The sequence below is a fragment of the Pavona decussata genome, unplaced genomic scaffold (genome assembly GCF_977016875.1).
Source record: "Pavona decussata unplaced genomic scaffold, jaPavDecu1.1 SCAFFOLD_143, whole genome shotgun sequence".
Taxonomy (NCBI): Eukaryota; Metazoa; Cnidaria; class Anthozoa; order Scleractinia; family Agariciidae; genus Pavona; species Pavona decussata.
This window is the reverse complement of record NW_028145556.1, coordinates 332095-351234: the sequence shown is the minus strand read 5'-3', so window position 1 is coordinate 351234 and position 19140 is coordinate 332095. Positions and strand designations below refer to the sequence as shown.

General features: G+C 38.7%; 2 protein-coding genes across 4 annotated transcripts; both read left to right on the top strand.

The window, feature by feature from the left end:
- Nucleotides 1-45: 45 nt before the first annotated feature.
- On the top strand, nt 46-13303 carry LOC146466440 (uncharacterized). 3 transcript variants are annotated; one of them, XM_085127350.1, is made up of 9 exons: nt 46-1970; nt 5959-6017; nt 6661-6843; nt 7786-7873; nt 8161-8268; nt 9354-9471; nt 9891-9947; nt 10626-10768; nt 12108-13303. In XM_085127350.1, exons 1-9 carry the CDS (start codon nt 1968-1970, stop codon nt 12327-12329), a joined length of 981 nt encoding a protein of 326 aa, XP_084983476.1. In that variant the 5' UTR covers nt 46-1967; the 3' UTR covers nt 12330-13303. The 3 variants fall into 3 exon arrangements, with proteins under 3 accessions (XP_084983476.1, XP_084983477.1, XP_084983475.1); XM_085127351.1 differs by lacking the exon at nt 46-1970 and adding an exon at nt 2435-4220; XM_085127349.1 differs by lacking the exon at nt 46-1970 and having other exon boundaries at nt 4246-6017.
- A 2785-nt stretch (nt 13304-16088) lies between these two features.
- On the top strand, nt 16089-17676 carry LOC146466439 (homeobox protein pnx-like). The gene is made up of 3 exons (XM_085127344.1): nt 16089-16260; nt 16966-17150; nt 17467-17676. Exons 1-3 carry the CDS (start codon nt 16089-16091, stop codon nt 17674-17676), a joined length of 567 nt encoding a protein of 188 aa, XP_084983470.1.
- Nucleotides 17677-19140: the final 1464 nt, after the last annotated feature.

The window sequence follows — 19140 nt, the reverse complement described above, 5'->3', positions numbered from 1 at the left end:
TTTTGAACGTTTGAGGTACTGCGGGATCGTACACATGGTACTTATCGTCATCACTTTCGCCGTCCATGTAGCTTTCGAGAAGCGCAATTCGCACGTTGCAAAAAGAAGCCATAATCTTTTGCATACTTCTACATATTTCCTGTCCTGGGCTCCCAATTGCTTAACGACGAAAGAAGTCATGTTGACGAATTTACGAGCTGTTATTAACTGACCTTTATTTTGCATTTTTAACGACATATTTGCCCCTTCGAGAACAAAAGTTGATTTGTGACGTAAGTTCGATGTGTGTTGTTTTTATTTCTCTTTGCTCACTCTGCGTTAAGTCACGTTTTAATTAAGTAGTCTCAGGAAGTCTATCCATTCCATTAGTCTTCCTTTACACATTTACTGATATGTAATTAACAACGATTTCTGTTCAACTTGTTTTATATGCTGTGTTTGTGTGGGTGAGTAAATAATCTTGATAAATTGAATAAAAATAATTAAAGCATTTAGTTTTGCAGGATCCAGTACGAAATTTTGAGCTGACGAGTGTAGAGGAAAACTTTTGACTTCCTTTACAACCAAATCTGAAATTCTTAACATCACCGGAAAAAGTACAAAACTGTTGGACCGAACGCCAGACACGTACGCATGTTCATGAGCCATAACGGCAGACTAATCGAACGTGAAAGTTTAGTGAAAGTACGTAATAAGAGAGAAAAGGGAGGAATTTGGTAGAGTAGGCTGTCTAAAACTACCATTTTGCTGTAATGGACCGTAATAAAATGCGCCTTTCTTGAGATGATAGAACTTTTTTGAAAATCCATTCTACCATTTTTGCCAAAAATCAAGCTAAAAAACGAGAACAACTGAGTTGTAGACTCCGTTTCACTTTGAAAACTGCATGTACATTTAATTGTACAAAGGTTACTTCTGTGGGTACCGCAGTACAGACGACATAAAACAAAAGACAGAGAACAAAACAACTCCAAACCGGCAAGACTTAACCACAATAGGTCAAAAACAATATAAATACTTGCCCTCCGGTACCCGCAGGCCCGTGTTATATTCAAAAGTTAATTCTCTTCAAAAATAAGCAAGAATCTCGTGATAATAGATTATTGAAGACATCAGTCGTACCTACACAAGGACCAATTTTTTCTCCGAATTTCGAGCTAAAAAAGTGTAGACTTTTTCGACTGCGAATTCGAGATTCAAAATTTGCCAGTGTTCTTGAGCCAAGCGGTTGTCTTCTTATGCACAATGATTGCTCTAAACAAACAATGCACTGTACAACTCAATTGAAAAAATGCATTCATCGGTTAAATACAGTCAGGGGACTGTCCGCGCCCGAGAGGAAGTAGAGGAAGTAGCAGCGGAAATTCTGGCGAGTATATCTCTTTCCTCGCCGTCTATAATTTTGGTACGCATGTTAAACTTGTTGTTTGATGTGACTATTCGCGAATGAACTCAAACGGACCAACAAGCATAATAAACACTGTTAAGGTCTTCCTTTTGCCAGTTTTACCAGACAAATCTTGGGAACTCAGTTGGGCGTTTCAGGAAGTAGATATCAGGCTCTTTCCAAAGCTAGTTTGCAGAATCACAGCCATGCATGTTTTTTCTTTTCGACTGATGAAGATTCGCACAGTTTTCGGCTTTTTTCCTTTTAGTTCAACACTACGAAAGAACTTGGAAGCCCTTCACTTTCTAGCCCTTTCTTGAATTCGTCTCCGGCCATTAAAGGGGCTACAGATAATAAAAAACGCACGAACAAATTATTAACCTTCACTTGATCTTTGCAGTTGTCAGTTGTGCGTTTCAAATTCCGGTGGTGTGACGTAATAGCCTTTTGTGTGTTATCCAATACTCACAACGTCCGGATGGTTAGGGAAGGTGGAGTCAGGGGTATATAAACACGGTACTCACAAGATTTTTACTATTTCACAGTGTTTAATCGCGCTACGCGTGCTGCAAACACAAAAATGGTAAGTGTTCCTGTAAATTGCATCATATTTGTATATCTTAAAGTTACTAGCTTAACTGTTATGTTTTTGCCGTTCATGACGAGATTCACAAGGTTCTGAAATAGCGGACCCCTACTGATTTTTAACACATGAATTACGCATGCACTTATGAACGAGTTATCATAATGAACGAAGATGTCACTCACTTGGTCGTTCCATCGGTCGCTTGATGGACTGTAAACTTCCTTCTCATAGCTCGCTTAAGTTTCTCTTCTCCTTCAATTAAAATACACCTGTTTGGAGTTTGTAACTAAAAGAAATAGCCCAAAGAACACTCGACTGCCGAAAAAGAGGATATTGGGGATTTTGAGAATCTCAATTCGATGCACAAGCTCTCGAAGTATTAACCCGAAGTGCGGATTTCACATGGATTTTTAAATACTGGAGTGGAAAATGCTACGGTAAAATGCGGTAAAATATTCTCACTTTGAAGAAATGAAAAGGAAAAGAAAAACAGACAACGAAACAAACAAAAAATGAACACAGAATATTCCCTCTGCAGGAGTAGATTTGAACGGCCACAGCGGTTTTTCTTTGCTACATTAGCGAACAAGTGCTGCTCATAGTCTACGAATGAAAATCAAAGAAGCAAATAACTTTAGACATAATCTGAATATCATTTCTTTGACCTGTTCAATTCACGAGTTTGCTCACAGAACGCTACGATAAATTGCGCTAGTGAATGGCGAAAAGTCTCGAGGAGGTCTAGTTTTAATCCAAAGCCAACTTAACAGCTGGGTGAAAATTATTTGATGCTTTTTGACAAGAAACCTCGGCATCTATCTGTCAAAACGGTTTCTCTCTCACGAAACTGCCTCCTTGCAGTCTTACTATCCCAACCGCGTAACATCACTGCTAAGCAGAACGAGGAACTGTTCTCGACCCTAGCAGCCTTAAGCCTCAGAAAAATGGTACACAGACAATGATGATCATGCCAAAGTTATGTTCCTCGAGACCTGCTAGTTACAGTGAATTTCCGAAGAATAAAAGTTCGAGAATCGCAATTTTTGTTTTTTTACGGTCAGTTAACATTCAAACTGAACACCAATCTTTTGCTCCTCGAATTTAAGGTGTTTCCTGAAGCTAGTCTGTATTCTTTATGGTCTCGTTATGTGATTATTAAAAGAGCAGCAATTCATCAATGGTAACCGCAAGAAGCTTAAAACAAAGAACATTTTATTTCAAGGGGTGTTGTGAAGATGTCTGTTTTCCACCCACGTACTTGGTAGAATCATCCTGCAACCTAGATAATGACCAGTCACTGAGGCATCAATCAAGTCCAGTTTGGATGGCGCCATATAGGGTGACTGGTTAAGCCAATTCTTGCTTGCAATTTAACACATTGACGTCAGTTTTTCATGCGTCTGTCCTGTTATTGATCATGCATCTCGTCGTAACATTGTCAAAGTAGCTGTGGATCCATGAGGCGCAGCCGAGTGCATCCGCCTCGTGGATCCGCAGACTACTCTGTTTTGCTTTTATTAGCTCTTTTTGCACCAAAATTAGATGACTAAAATTTGCATAAGAATGACGTACGTGACTGTTTTGATTATACGAATGTTTGGTTTTACTAATCATTACAGTTGATAAGGTAATTTGTCCTTAGTAGTCTAATTTTCCCCCCTTCCCATTTAAGAGCCCAAGTTTTTCCTACCTTTGCCAGTGACTACAGTGCCGTATTCTTATGAGATAAACAATAAACCGACTTTAATTTTCGTCAGCACATCAGCATGCGAAATTTTGACAGCCAGATTTGAGGTAAACAGCTATTCTTGTTCATTCATTCTTCACCAAAAAAGCAAAAAAGATTGTTTCTACGCAATGTTATGACCAAAAGGTTTCTCGCGGTTAATTATTTCTAATTACGTTTTTATGACACTCACCTCACCGCACCACTCAGGATATCACGGAGCCACTTGAGAGTTCGCGCTCGGATGTTTTGACACGTCATCGACTACGTTTTACTGAGTGAACTAAATTTTGACGTGATGGAACCCCTACTGAACTGCTAGCTTGACAATATTTGCGCATTTGCTTTGATTTTTTGTTTAGCACAAATCGCATTTCAAATATGAAGTTGCACCACGCCGAAAGACAGCTTCTGAAAATATGATTAATCTAATGCAAGCTGTTGTAGTGTTAATCACCTGGGATCTAATTTCAACTTAGCTCCCTAAGGCAGTTTTTCAAGTCCAAGAGGAAAACAATGAGGTAAAAGTGAATAAAAAGACAAAAGTCTTGAGTGAATTTATACGAAACAGTTACCTTAGTTTCTACTCAACACGTGCGAATATGCAAACTTAAGTCATGTAATTTAGGTGCAAAAAGAGACAAAGTGCATCTAAAGAACAAAAGCTTTTGTGCTGGATTCTTGGAGCACAAACTAGAAACGAGCAGTTATTTTCTTATGTCATCACTATGCAAACAAGTTTACTGGTTCACTTAATATCTTCACCCTTTTTCCAAAAATCAGTCACTAAAGTTGAGTTTACTACTGACTGTCTCGATTACACAGTGTTTAGTTTTCTCAACACAGTTGATAGGGTAATTTGTTTTTAGTATTCTAATTTTGCCCCTTTCCATTTTCCTACTTTTGTTCATGCAAAACTGCATGGAATGATCTGACGCGGTTGGGAGCATGCTACTAACTAGTGAAAATAGTTAGACTGCAAGGAGGCAGTTTCGTGAATTAAGAAAAACCGTTTTTTCAACTGATGTTTAAGGAAAAAATTTCTCTCTGAGAGCACAGAACAGGCCATTCGGTAATGATATTTGATATGCAAGTAGCTAGTTTCTTTGGGCACTAAATGGAAATATGAAGATTTGTTAGTTGTAGCCAAATTTATAACGAACGCCACTAATACAGAAAAATCTGTCAGTTCCATGTTTGCTGGATACGAGAGATAATTGACCACACATTCATAGCACACTTTTGAAAGGAAGCTTTTTAAAATTGGCCTTTTAAAAATGCGCTGTGAATTTAAATAGTGAAACCACAAATCTAAATAGTGACCTTTTAAAGACCTTTTAGATTCGCGGTTTTAACAAAACAACAACTGGGTACGAAAGCCTGTTTGTTGATTAGTTGATTACGAGTTGATGCCAAAGAGTGAACAGTTTGACTTGTATTTTCTGTAATAACAGTGAGACTAAACCATAGTGCACTGTTTTCCCCGTTTTGTTGGGCATTAATTAAAAGGAAACATTTTTTGTGTGAATATTTTAACGATCTAATGAACAGGCACCGGTTGTACGCGACAAACCTGACTGATTTGCTGTTTTGACCTTGAAAAAGCTATCGCGAGTACCATCGCTTTATATGTTTGAGTGTATGACGCTTTTAATACAGTACGTCTTTTAGTTTTAGCGGACTTGAAGCGCGCCTGCTGCGCTGATTTTCTCAGACAAAGAGGTTTTCAATTGCTGCCTTGATTTCGCTCTCGGGGTGATCCGCTGGCAGATAGGTGCCGTTTTAGTTGGTTTCTTGTCAAGAAGCATAAAATAATTTTTACCCCGTTAAGTTGGCTTGGATGAAAAATAGACCCAGCTCAAATTAAAATCAGTAGGAGTCTCAGAACCTCGTGAATTTCATCATGCACTGAATTCTGTAGGACCCCGATTTACTATATAGTCAATCGAAGCACGCTCTTCAACTCGAACCTAATTTGCCGCTTTTTTTTTTTACTGATATTTACAAAGACGTTTTGAAAAATTGAACAGTCTGGTGATTCTATCCTTCAAATTTAGTATTAGATCAAAAGCTTATGTCTATACAAAGTAGTAAATTAATTTTACATGTATTTTGAAGTTCTACGGTGAGCAGTGATAAAACATTCCGTTGTAAAATCTGAACTTGACAATGAATAGACTGTGTGGGGTGGTCTTTGGATTAAACTACAAAATTATTTTTAAAATGTTGTATATATTTTACGTTTTGAATATTTTTAAGGACACTACAGAATCTGTGAAGCTGAACACTGGAGCATTAATGCCACTCATTGGTCTGGGGTATGTAAATATCTATATATTGATAGTCACCCGTGTAATAGTGAAGATATCACCCATGCAATACCCACAGGCCTAAACTGGCTGTTGAAACAAAGACACATTCATTTATGGCCAGAAGCACAACGCGCGAAACTTATCTGCTTGCTGTACAATGGATATTAGGTATACCCATTATTCATTTAGATCATCTGTGTACAGCTTTAGAGGAACTACTTTTCTGAATCAGGATAAGAACCCCATGTGCGGTCAAAGGAGCGAAAAAAAGATACGTTCCTCAGAAACACAACCCGCACGAAACGAAAGGAAATCAACACTATTGGTTCATTTGAAAGAACCAATAAAAAAGAAGAGCGTTCTATACTCCCAATAAGTACAAATGTGGCAACAGATGTTGTGGTGTTCGTATCACCGATTGTGTTGTTTTAGGATACCGATGAAGATTAATAACACAATACTTGTTGAGTCCTTAAACATATTTTTCATTGTTTCTTTTGTCGTTGTTTCTGTTATGTCGCTCATTAATTTTGTCACTCATATTAATGTGATGTAAAACATTTTGCGTGACCTGGCCCTTATGAATAAATCTAGTGTCGAACCAGGCTTGATATATAATAACAAATTGTTTGTGTGTAATTATCGGTAGGACCTCACGTGCTTCTAAAGGAAAAGTAGGAAAAGCAGTGAAGCTTGCTCTACAGTGTGGCTACAGACACCTGGACTGTGCACATTTATATCAAAATGAGGCAGAAATTGGTGAGGCATTAAATGAAGGTTTTCAAGAAGGGAAACTTAAGCGCGAGGACGTCTTTATCACATCAAAACTTTGGTAAATATATGTATGTATAACGCCAATACTAAAAGTTGATATAATAAATAGATTCTAAATATATGCCCCCCCCCCCCCCCAATTATATAAGCTGCCGCATAAAAATTAGCCCCTCCTCTTCCCCAACACCTTCTCTAAAAAGTAACCCCCTAAAACTTTCTTTAAAAATATAAGCACATGGATTATATTCGGAATTGTGTGGCAATTATTGTTTGGAGGGGTAAAGAATAGGAGAAAGGACACTGGCACTGTTCCCCCTGGGGGAGGGGGATATTCCCATATATATATGCTATAATTAGGTATGTGCCACTGTGAAGGATATGTTTTACAAGTAGTTCAATCTGGGATAGGGTATAGAAATCAGAGAGTTTTCTGATCTAGATTAGGGTATCATCGAAACCAAGTTAATATGAAAGAGGTCCCCAGAGTTTCTGGAATTAGCACATCTAGGATAGGACAGGGATTAATGGTACCAGGTTTAGGATAGGGTGGCATAATGCGGCTGGGCGTGGTCTGGTGTAAGCAACACTGGTGTAAGGTAAGGGTTTCAGAGTCCTAGCAGCACACCCCCACCCAAAAATGCACAGACTACCTCCCCTGGCGAATGGTCAATATTGTAGATTAATTGTTTAAATTCTTCACGATCTTATGGTTTACAATAACTATCTAGAGCACACCTGGGAAATAGAGGAAATTGATATTAGTTACTAGTTGGGGTGACTGGAAATGAGAGTATAGCTTACACGAAGGGGGACATTAATAGACTCACTAGTTATCCTAGAATTCCCTACAGAAGTGATGACAAGGATCTTCCTTGTGGTGCTTAGGGTTAGGGGTAGGGTTAGACTAAACTCTCTACCTTGTGGTGCTGAGATGAAATAAGAAATCAATGTTCTGTTATTATACATGACTGATTCTCCTGGTTTGGGCCATTTTTTTTAGGTCTAGGAGCCACGCCCCTGAAGATGTTCTTCCTGCATGTCAGACGACACTGAAAAATCTACAGACGGATTATCTGGATCTGTATCTGGTACGATGATGCTAAATTATAGAATTTGATTGTTAAAAGTTACTAATTGTGGTAAATGTAACAAGTGCAGATCAAGTAAATATAATTTTCAAGAAAAGCCAAGGTTTATATAGTGCTTTTAATAATCACTGTGGTCGTCTGCTCCACAGCCACCTAATAACGATGATAACAGTCTTATCAAACCAATCATTTTATTGTATTATGGTGGGTCTGATTCAGAGAGACAACACAAAACACCACTGCTGTCGACGAATGGTTCCTTAGTTGACATTTTCGTTACCTTTCAGATCCATCTACCAATAGCATTTACCAAAGACGGGCCCGGCCTGTGGCCTGAAAGTATAAATCATGAATTCCTGGGATACTCACCCAACCGTATTGCAATGACGTGGCAAGTGAGTTTATTTTTATCAATTTCCTTTCTGTCTCATGCTTAAATGTTTTAGATATCACTTCCATTAATTGTAGAGTAGATCGTTAATCACTTCTTATTGTATACTGAAACGTAGCCTCCCACCAAGTCGCTGTAAGGGGAGTCGTATCACCCTTCCCAACCCTCCCCTCGTTATAGCGCCAAAAAGATGGATTCAATACACCCTTCACGGCCAAACATCAACCTGTTTATTAAATCAGGGCCTAGACGGCCACTTATTTCGGACGACTGAGTGAACTTCACTCGTTCATGTAGACGATAAAACAAGTCCTGATTTGAGTCTTAGCTATTTTACAAGACAACAGAAAGATCTTGGCTTTCAGCCGCCTTGTTAAGTGCTCAGCTTGGTGCACGTCGCAAAAACTCAAGCGAGAATGTGCGCAAAAATTTACAGATTTCACTGACGCACAATGAACGACAAAATTGACACGGCTTCATCACCTCAAACAGTGTAAGAAAAACATACATTTCAGTGGAATATTAATTAAGATTAAGACTAAAACAACCGAACTGTTTGCCTCCGTTTTAACGTCAGCGAGAGATTGGGCATCAGAACCATAATCCCCTGGGCTTTATGGGAGAATCCTACTCTCAAATAAAATAGGCCAATCCGAGCGCGCGTTTTATTAACTACCAATACCAGTCATATACCGTAACCTGTTGCTTATAAACAGAGGGGCTTATATCCGAGGGGGCTTATAACCGGAATAGAAACACCGTTTCGAATAAAATAATAAAAAGGGAGTAATTAACTTATTGTTCCACAATACTTTTTCCAATTTTCTGTTTGAAGTAGTTCAGAGTTCTGTAAAAGTGCTTAATATCACTAAAAACAAGGAAAGCTAGGGAGGGGCTAAAATCCGGGGGGGGGGGGGGCTTGTAATCAGATGCATTTTTTTTTGTTTACAGGTAAAAGAGCCTATAAGCGGGGGGAGGGGGGGGGGGCTAGCTTGTAGGCGGCAGTTTACGATACAGTTTCTAAATAATTTATGTATATAACGAAAAAGACTTTAAAATGTTGTTAATCTGCCATTACTTTGTTGTTAGGCCATGGAGAAGCTTGTAGAGCAAGGTCTTTGTAAAGCCATTGGAATTTCAAACTTCACCATCAAGAAGACAAAAGCTCTTCTTGAAACTGCTAAGATAGTACCAGCTTGTAACCAAGGTATATTAAACTATACGAGCATTAATTTGTTATTTTTCATGTTATTCGAGTACTTGAAGTTACTTGACTATGCCAGTTGAGTTTATTTGTTCAAGGTATATATTGCAATTAATAACTGCGTCTCTTAGAGCGGTTTTCGATTGAGTTTCCTGAAACAAAAACCAAAGTAATGTCTCTGTTAAACAGCAGCAGATGTAAAACAAAATAATACACGCGCCTGCACGTGTGCACACAGCAAGTCACGATTGGCATTGGCGTTGTTTCTCATTGGTTGAGAAAGTGGCGCGAGTTTTTTCAACCAATCACAGTGCATAGTAAGGCAAAACCAAGACAAACGCGAAATTACTTTCGACAATCAAATGAAAGCCGCTGTAGTTGTACAAATAGGCTAACTTTGCATGTTAATTTAATCTTTACAGTAGAATTGCATCCGTATTTACCCCAGCAAGGACTGGTGACGTTTTGCAACACCAAAGGTCAGTTTGCTCATATTAAAATATTTTCGCTTAGATTTAAGCGATTTTTGCTGCGATTTCATAGACCTTTATCAGGGTTATTTAACATTTAGCGATAGCATTGACACTGCTGAAAACCGAACCTTAAAATTAGTAAAATGGCCGAGTTTGAGAGTCTTGTCTTCTAAAATAGCGAAGACCTTTTTAAGGGTTTGTCGTTACCCGGCCTACACCTGATGAAAGTCCATGGCCCCTTGATTGCAATTTCTTTATATAGGTGAAAAATGATATATTCCTATTTAAAAGGCCTTTCAAAGAAAACAAGAATGGCATTTTTTTTTAATATCTTCCCTCTTTTCAGGGATATTCAAGTTTTCTGTACAAAAACTGACGACGTCACAAATCGTCTCTGTAGAAAGATGAATCACAAAATCAAAAATTATTATATCTCGGGAAATAGTGGAGTGATGTTGTTCTGAAACTTGGAACTAATAATGTACGCCAGGTTCATTATTATGATTATTACATTAGTATGGGACTTGTTTCGCCGAGCTATTGGGTATGACACTTAAATAAAGTTTTTGATTTGATTGATTGATCGATTGATTAACTGACTGACTGACGGATTGATTGATTGACTGACTGATTGATTGGTTGATTGATTGATTGATTGATCAATTTGGTTTTATTTGACTTCAGGGATTGTAGTGTCTGGCTATGCTCCTTTGGGATCACCTGGTCTATCAATTTCAACCTGGAATCCTAACTCTGTGGTACGAAGTCTACTGAAGGAACCAGTCCTAAAAAAGATCGCCGACAAACACAAGACAACCGTCGCACTGGTAAGCTAGCTCATACAGACAAAGGCTGCTGGCAAAAGGTTCACTGAGATAGGCTTTTGTTAAGAGAAAATACATTATGCTTTCACTTTGCTACTAAAATGCTCCATTTTCTCAAAATGCCCAGAACGTTACTAAATTGCTCGAGAACGAGCCTGTAAGTTCCTGGAAAAAGCTCTTGGAAATCAGAAGACACTCACGTATGAGTGGTGCTTCCTATTTTCCTACCGATTTTAGTAGGTTCGATCTTATTGGCCAATTTACACGCTACTACACGCGACAAAAGCCGATTTATTTTTCTGTTGGCCGGGATTGCGGGGCTTAAAATTAGCCTGATTAAAAAAAAACTATAGCACTGCCACAATTTTTTATAAATCGGGCCAATTTTCTCCCGCTCACTGATTTTCTTTGTCAATTGAACTTGGGCCAAATCGGCCTGATTAATCGGTACGTGTAAATTAAACTTGAGACAAGAAACTTTACTCCACATTGTCTCTCTGTATCCAGGACTGTATAATTGAGTACTAATGGTATACTTCCGAGGGGATTTCCCTGTGTTGGACTAACATCCCATCCAGGGAGGAGTAGCAATACTCCTAGTTGCTTCATGCTGGATATCCTGTGATGGAATAGCATTCCATGCAGGAAGCAATAGCAATACTCCAAGTTACCTCATGCTGGGTATCCTGTAGTGGACTAACATCCCATCCAGGGAGCAGTAGCGATTCTTCAAGTTACTTCATGCTGGATATCCTGTGATGGAATAGCATTCCATGCAGGAAGCAATAGCAATACTCCAAGTTACCTCATGCTGGGTATCCTGTAGTGGACTAACATCCCATCCAGGGAGCAGTAGCGATTCTTCAAGTTACTTCATGCTGGATATCTTGTGATGGGATTGCATTCCATGCAGGAAGCAATAGCAATACTCCAAGTTACTTCATGCTGGATATCCTGTGATGGGATTGCATTCCATGCAGGAAGCAATAGCAATACTCCAAGTTACTTCATGCTGGATATCCTGTGATGGGATTGCATTCCATGCAGGAAGCAATAGCAATACTCCAAGTTACTTCATGCTGGATATCCTGTGATGGGATTGCATTCCATGCAGGAAGCAATAGCAATACTCCAAGTTACTTCATGCTGGGTATCCTGTGATGGGATTGCATTTCATCCAGGAAAGAGTAGGAATACTACTAATGGTTTCATGTTACAGTAACCGGGTTAAACACCGACCGGGTGGCCAACATTGCATAGGCCTTACCTTATCTTTACATGATGATCTCGTCGTATTTATTTGTTAAATAACACAGGCTTGTTCGGTTTATTTTCTCAACAGGTCGCTTTAGCCTGGGGACTTATGCGTGGAACTCCAATTCTCCCAAAAACTGTCTCTGAGAATCACATGCAGGAAAATCTACGAGCAGCTCACCTAAAGCTAGATGAAGATGACATGAACGCGATTCAAAACATTGGAATACATCATCGGTACTTCACAATGGTCCGCAATTATAATCCGGAAGAGTTTTCCAAGCTCGACCTTTATGACAGAGAGGATTGATAAATTTCGAAAGATTTGGTCAATTTCATTTCATTAGGACCTGGTTGTTTTCAATTGCTGTTTAAATGTTTAAAAATAACAAAAACAAAGAAGTAACGTATTTTTATGTATGTTTTCCTACACCCGTCCATACGATCACTAAGTTACAGCGTACTCATTATTGTCAACACTGGACCAATTGAAATCTACAGCATTAGAGAGAGCGGTCTTCATTTGAGTGGCGTAAAATCAAACCTAATCACTCTAACCAATCATAACAGCCGGACACGATTATATATAATTATTGTAGCCTAGGATTTTATTGTTGCTAATTTTAAAGATTGTTGTGTGTTTTACTTAGGTTAGTGTCGCGATTAGTAAGCCAATTATAGGCTAGCTAGAAGATAGACACTAAAATAAAGTTGTTATTATCATGAACCAATCAGAACTCGAAAGCAAATGCACGTAACCAGTAACTAGCGCGGAAAACACGTGCAGCCAAATAACGACATTTTTGTTGTAGTTGTTGTTTATGTTCCCCTTGGTTGAGAAAATGGCGCGAGTTTTGTTAACCAATCAGAGCATGCAGTAAAGCAAAGCCAAACGCCGCGAAAGAGAATTACTTTACACACCCAATTGAAAACCGCTGTTAAGTATTACGGCAAAGGTCACATTCCCGTTTTCTTTTTCTCAAACGAATCAATAGTATATGAAGTATATGAAAATTGTGTAAGATGATTACAGTCAACTCTCTCTAAAGAGAGGTGTCCGCTTAGAGAGAGTTGACTGTACTCTTTTTCTGGCAAACGTGAGACAACGTCAAACCGGCGTCAAATGAAAGAAATTATGGTCACGTGGTTATTGCTACTGTTTGCCGTGAGAGAACTCTACTGCTTCACAAACTGCAGTTTGAGGTGTGGCGTTAAGCGTTAGGGTTCAGGACAGATTGTGCATCTAGACTGAAGTTAACGAGAATAAATGACCAGGGACAGCCATATTGAATATCCTTGATGCTCAGCGTTGATGTTACAGCCAATTAAACATATAACATTACTGGCGTTATCATGTTTTAGTTCATAAAGAGTTGTTTTGTATAATTATTTGCAATATTCATACATGGACAACGCAATATTACGTCTGATAATTACAGGAACCACGAGAACCGTACACACCCCAGTTTGATTTACCTTTTAATTCGAACCCAATCCACTGCATCACACCTCTACCCGCCCTGTTACTACCAACGACTGGCCGTCAGAATGTGAATATTCTGGCTAGATATCCTAACCCCAAATATAAAGGCTAACCGCAAGCTACCTAATAGGAGGCTAACCGGAGCTCTATTTTGGCTGTTTATGTGATTTTGTATCTGCTTTCGTCTGGCTTTTTAGGACTTTATCACGACAAACTCGTGTCAATCAACTGTAGTCATGGAGACGTTCAAGATATGGCAATCAAAGGACCCCTCTTCACCCAGTGTGCCGGTACATGTAAATGGGTGCCTACTTCCTACCTACCACGGCATTTTTAGGTCCCTTTCGATTTAGTGACAAATTTCGACAAGTTCCCCTCTAGATCTTAAGATCTTAGTAAGGACTTTTGGAATCCAAACAGCAACCACGCCTTTTTTATAGACAATTAAGTAACAAAAATTCTATAAAGGTTTGAAATACATTATAATGTATGACATTTTTCCAAATTGAGGCTAGTCTATATATCTGAACAAAAAGGTTTCGTTATCAGGATCGAAAATTTATGTTGAATACAAGCTTTCGATTCCCTCTCAGAATCTTTCAAAAATGCGTGATTACTCCTTATTTTTTATGGATTCCAATAGTCCCTGTGAAGATCCGCTTTACTTGCATTGTCATAACCCGCGCAAAAATATCTTTGTATTAGTACGCACTATCCGTAAGAAACCTGACTTTCTCGGATCATCCCGATATGCGAAGAACGGCTATGCGCAGTACCAAAAGGGGACACCGTGCTTACATGATTTGGACAGACATACAGTTGTTGAATCCGTGAAATTCTTCATTGACTCCTTCTCTTTGACAGTTTAACTGAAACAGTATTGTTACAGGTGTGGTGTATTGTGCACCTACATTCTTTTTGCCCATAAGCTAAGGCTGCTTGGGCTTTACTAAAAGGTTGCTGTATAGTGGTGGTAAATTAACCCTGGATGGGTTCCTTTTAAGTCTTCAATCCGTTTTAATGGAGCAATTCGCAGAGCAACCCACTTATTTTAAAAATCAGTAAGTTCGAGATGTTTTTTTTTTTAACTATATTTGTAAACCGTGTAAACCGAAAGAGTTTAGAATTTTTACTCCTGCCAGTCATTTTCCATAAGGCTCATTCCGGAAAAAGGAAAAAGCACTTTCTCTCCCTCAGCCCCTCTATGCCCAAATCAAATGTAATTTGTGTTTAAAGGAAGCATAACAACTGATCACGTCTTAAGGCGTGGCTTGCTGCCTAGTGACAAATTAATCCCAACTTGACGTACGCGAAAGTAATATACCCTAATAAGGCGCACAACACTCATTAATTACCTAATTTTATAGCCTTAATTTTGTTTTTCAGGTAATCCTATTTTTTGAGGCGGATTTCTTTTTTCTCCCCATAATTGTACCTGAGCTTAACACTGAGCACTTTAGGTTTCTTGCAATTTGTAAATATTTTACCAGTGTTTCAATTAAACCGAAATAGTTAAGAATGTTTGCTCCTGCCAGTCATTTTCCATGAGGCTCATTCCAAAAAAAGGAAAAAACACTTTCTTAACCTCAGCTCCTCTATGCCCAAATCAAATGTAATTTGCGCTTAAAGGAAACATAACAAGTGATCACGTCTTAAGGCGTGGCTCGTTGCCTAGTGACAAATTAATGCCAACTTGATGTACGCAAAAAGTAATATACCCTAATAAGGCGCACAACACTTATTAATTACCTAACTTTATAGCCTTAATTTTGTAATTTTTAGGTAATCCTATTTTTTGAGGCGGATTTCTTTTTCCTCCCCATAAATGTACCTGAGCTTAACACTGAGAACTTTAGGTTTCTTGCAGTTTGTAAATAATTTACCAGTGTTTCAATTAAAACCTGCCTAAACCTTGACTTCGGAGTTTGTCGCGTCTTATTGACTTCAACTGGCGACCAAGAAGTTTTTCAGATTAATTACCAAACAACCGACGCCATTCCTGCCAATTTCTTGGCGTATCAACCACAATAGTGCTATGTCAATACTAACGTCACTACTCTTATTTCACAATAATGATAAGCAAACACAAAGGGAGGGAAAACACGATCTACCTATAATTTAGATTTTATTAAACATCATAGCTACTCGTCATTTCCAGTGATTCTTAGTTAACCTTTTGTGGCTCGGCTATAATAGAGGCCATTTTATCACTGTTCATCATGAGGAGATTAGGAGAAACATATTAATTTGTTCATACGTTGTTAGGTGTGACTTGGGATTAACTCGGTGTTTACAAACGTCATTCCTGGAGGCTTCTTTCCGTTTTAATTAATGACAAACATTTCTTATTCCTTTATTACGTCATATGCCCTAATATGGCACCTTGGGATTAAGGCAAGCATCAATGCAGGAGAATCGACGAGATAAAGATGTCATTCATTTCTATGCGGCTAGCGTTATTTGTCTTAATATGGAAAATTATACGTAATATGGAAAATTTAACCTAATTTAACTTAATTAACTTAATTAAACTTATGGAAAATTTAATTTAAAACGGCACGATAAGCAAATATTTGGGAAACGATCATGTTTTCTGTTCCGGGAGGTGTTCCTGTCCGTGCTTCTGTTCCAATGGAGTCTAAACGAACATCTGTTATCAGATACGCATTTTCAAGCACAATTTCATTTCCCCGGAATAACATTTGCACCCACGGTGAAGCTCTGAATTTCCACAATATTGATGTAACCACGGATGAAGGTTTGTATTTTAAGTCGTGGAGAGAGGAATAATATGAAATTCGACTATTCTTTTTTCTCATTTTATTTGTGGCACTCCCAACCCGGCGGAATTTGTCTTTGAAATGCGCATTATGGACAGTCTCCCAACAGTTTATTTCTATGGATATCCGTTAATCGCCTAAAAACTTCCGATTTAGCTGTGAAGTTTGTCTTCTGCAAAATGTGAGCTCAAATTAAAATTAAAATGGTCAGCTAGCATTTTAAAAAAACAACAAGAGCTATAAAATTCAGGGAAATTTCCTTTTGCTCAAAATATAGGCAAAATTACCAAAATGGTGTAGTTCAAAATTTTTGTTTGGACGGGAGCTTCAAGCGTTTTACATGCTATGACCACAACGTAATAATTTCTTAAAACTTAAAAAAAAGCCTGATAAAAACGGGTTTGAACGGGGTTCGTACCAACGAACACTGCGATACCGGTGCAGGGCTCTATTAACTGGGCTATCAAGCCAACTGGGAGGTGATCATTATATGAATTCCTAATATACCAGTAGAGCGGATGAAAGACTTAATACAGGGGTCACGGGCTCCTAGATAAGTACATAACTGCATTTTTACTAATAGCTATTATAGTTTACTTGTTAAAATATTAAATAAGTCAACTGTCTGTATTTCATACATGTAGATATACAGATGATCTCTTGACTGTGCTCATATATTGCAGAATTGAAACAACAAGGAACGCCATTGCAGCAATACAGAAAGGGGAAAGCGAAAAGCAAAAAAACCCAGTTCACAGTAAGTCAGCGACAAGAACTGGAACAAGCTTTCAGCCAAACACAGTACGTTTCTCCAGTGAAACGTCACATGTTATCACAGACACTGGGAATTTCTGAAGAAACTATTCAGGTTTGTATCTGAACCAAAAATGAGTTGAAAACTTGCACATAACTTCAAACGAACTGTTTCAAAGGCTTAGCCGCTACGGTGCAACCAATCAAAAATTTAATTTGTTTTGATTTCCCCCGAGTCTCTCCTGGAGACCAACCGCTAGCCAAAGGGATTATAATTCGGGTACGAGATAGCCTCCCACGCAGTCGATTTTAGGGGACTCGTATTCGAGTCCTCTAAAAACGACTGTGTGGGGGGCTAGGTACGAGATTGCCGAGTCCCCAACAGAAGTCGAACCCATGAACCCAAGTTTTTTTCTTTTGTTTCCTTTTAGATTTGGTTCAAGAACAGAAGAGTTAAGTGGCGGAAAGAAAAAAGCAAGAGCAAAGCCGAGCCAACCACTGGTACTGTTGCCTCTTGCTCTGTCCCTAATGGTCTACATTATCACTGCCTTGCTCACGTACCGTACCCAAGCAATAAATGGATGATGAATGATGCCCGCATGTTATTTGACAGGTCGACTGCGCATGCTTTGGATCAGTGAAGACCAATAAATCATGGGCAATAGGAAACATGGGTTTCGACTAAGCAAATTGTAATATTACATTTATCTCAAATACAGTTGAATTACTCACAATGAAATAGTCTTTAGTCTTTTCTGGTCGTTTCTCCCCATTTATTTCTTGTAGAATAGCCCTGATTAAGGTTACCCGGGACCTTCAGAGGTGTCTTCCGAGGTGTCTCGCGTCCAAGCGATGTAGCGCGTCCGGTTTAAACTGTAGATACCTGAACCCTTATATCAAATTAAAGCTTATAGAGCTGGCTATCCAACTAAACCAAGAATTTTGAAATAAAATGAATTGCCGAATTTTTAGCGCTGTTTTCTCGAATAAATTTTTTTCACTTGGAGGAGCCACTTCAAAGAGCTAAAACTCAAAAGGAATTTGTTCGTTTGCCTTCAAATTTGGACAGTAGCTAGTTTAACATATAAACAACAAAACTGCGTGTCTGCGAATATTTTCTTTCGAAATATTTTTTCTCCGAGAGTGATTTTTGTACGATTTCTCCACATTTTTTTCATCCTATTTCGAAAATGCTCTATAACTTTTCACTGCGATTGAATATGGCAAAACGAAGACACGTTTTTTTAGCGCTTTGGGTCAGGAAACTGAGGAGCAAATTAAATTAGCAAAAACAAAATTCACTTAGACTTGTAGCTTTAAAAAGGTGATTCGGACGCTCGCAATTAGAGGTCGTGAAAAATTCGACAATTCATTTTATTTCAAAATTCTTGGCATGGTTTGATAGTCAGCCCTATAAGCTTTAATTTGATATAGGGGTTTAGGTATCTACAGTTTAAACTGGACGCGCTACATCGCTTAAACGCGAGACACCTCTGTAGGTTCCGGGTAACCTTTACAAGTAACAACGCGCCGTTTGACTCAGAACAAATTTAGGGCCTTTTCATATGAGCCCGGTAACCGGGCTGGCCCGGTAGGCGGGACGAATTTTTTCTTCTGTTCATATGGGAAATTTAATCCCGGTTACCGAGATGAAAAATGTCCTTAAGGCCCAAAATACCCGTGGACCCGCGTTTCGACTTAACATAACATTTATTCAGGAGGCTTTAACACAAATACAAAAACATCCTAAATAGGGAAATCGGGAGGTTAACTCTGTATAAAAACAATTTCCCTGACTTGTCAGCGACCTTACAAGCCATGCTCAGTTAAAATTGTTTCGTCTCGGTCACTCCCGGTATCCGGGATTGTCTGTGAAGCGAACCAGCCGTGACTGCTACTAAAATTAGTTCGCGGGAAAAAAATACAGGGAAATGTATGGAAAGTTCAAAACACGACTGGATGCTTTCTGGCACAGCTACATCCCTCCAATTTTTTTCTTAAACTCCTTTTCCTAGTGCCAAAACATGAATTTTCAGAAGCGATGTTTTATGAAAATTATTTGACATCGGATTTCCATACAAACACTGTTATTTCAAGCCTGTTTG

What these genes read in the sequence shown, in the direction of transcription:
- LOC146466440 (XM_085127349.1), top strand. Translation starts at nt 5,869, where the DNA reads ATGAATAGACTGTGTGGGGTGGTCTTTGGATTAAACTACAAAATTATT. An exon ending in GACGTTTTGCAACACCAAAG is followed by an intron (nt 9,948 to 10,625) that starts GTCAGTTTGCTC and finishes ATTTGACTTCAG; the next exon opens with GGATTGTAGTGTCTGGCTAT. An exon ending in ACAAGACAACCGTCGCACTG is followed by an intron (nt 10,769 to 12,107) that starts GTAAGCTAGCTC and finishes TTTTCTCAACAG; the next exon opens with GTCGCTTTAGCCTGGGGACT.
- LOC146466439 (XM_085127344.1), top strand. Translation starts at nt 16,089, where the DNA reads ATGTTTTCTGTTCCGGGAGGTGTTCCTGTCCGTGCTTCTGTTCCAATG. An exon ending in TGATGTAACCACGGATGAAG is followed by an intron (nt 16,261 to 16,965) that starts GTTTGTATTTTA and finishes CATATATTGCAG; the next exon opens with AATTGAAACAACAAGGAACG. An exon ending in TTTCTGAAGAAACTATTCAG is followed by an intron (nt 17,151 to 17,466) that starts GTTTGTATCTGA and finishes GTTTCCTTTTAG; the next exon opens with ATTTGGTTCAAGAACAGAAG.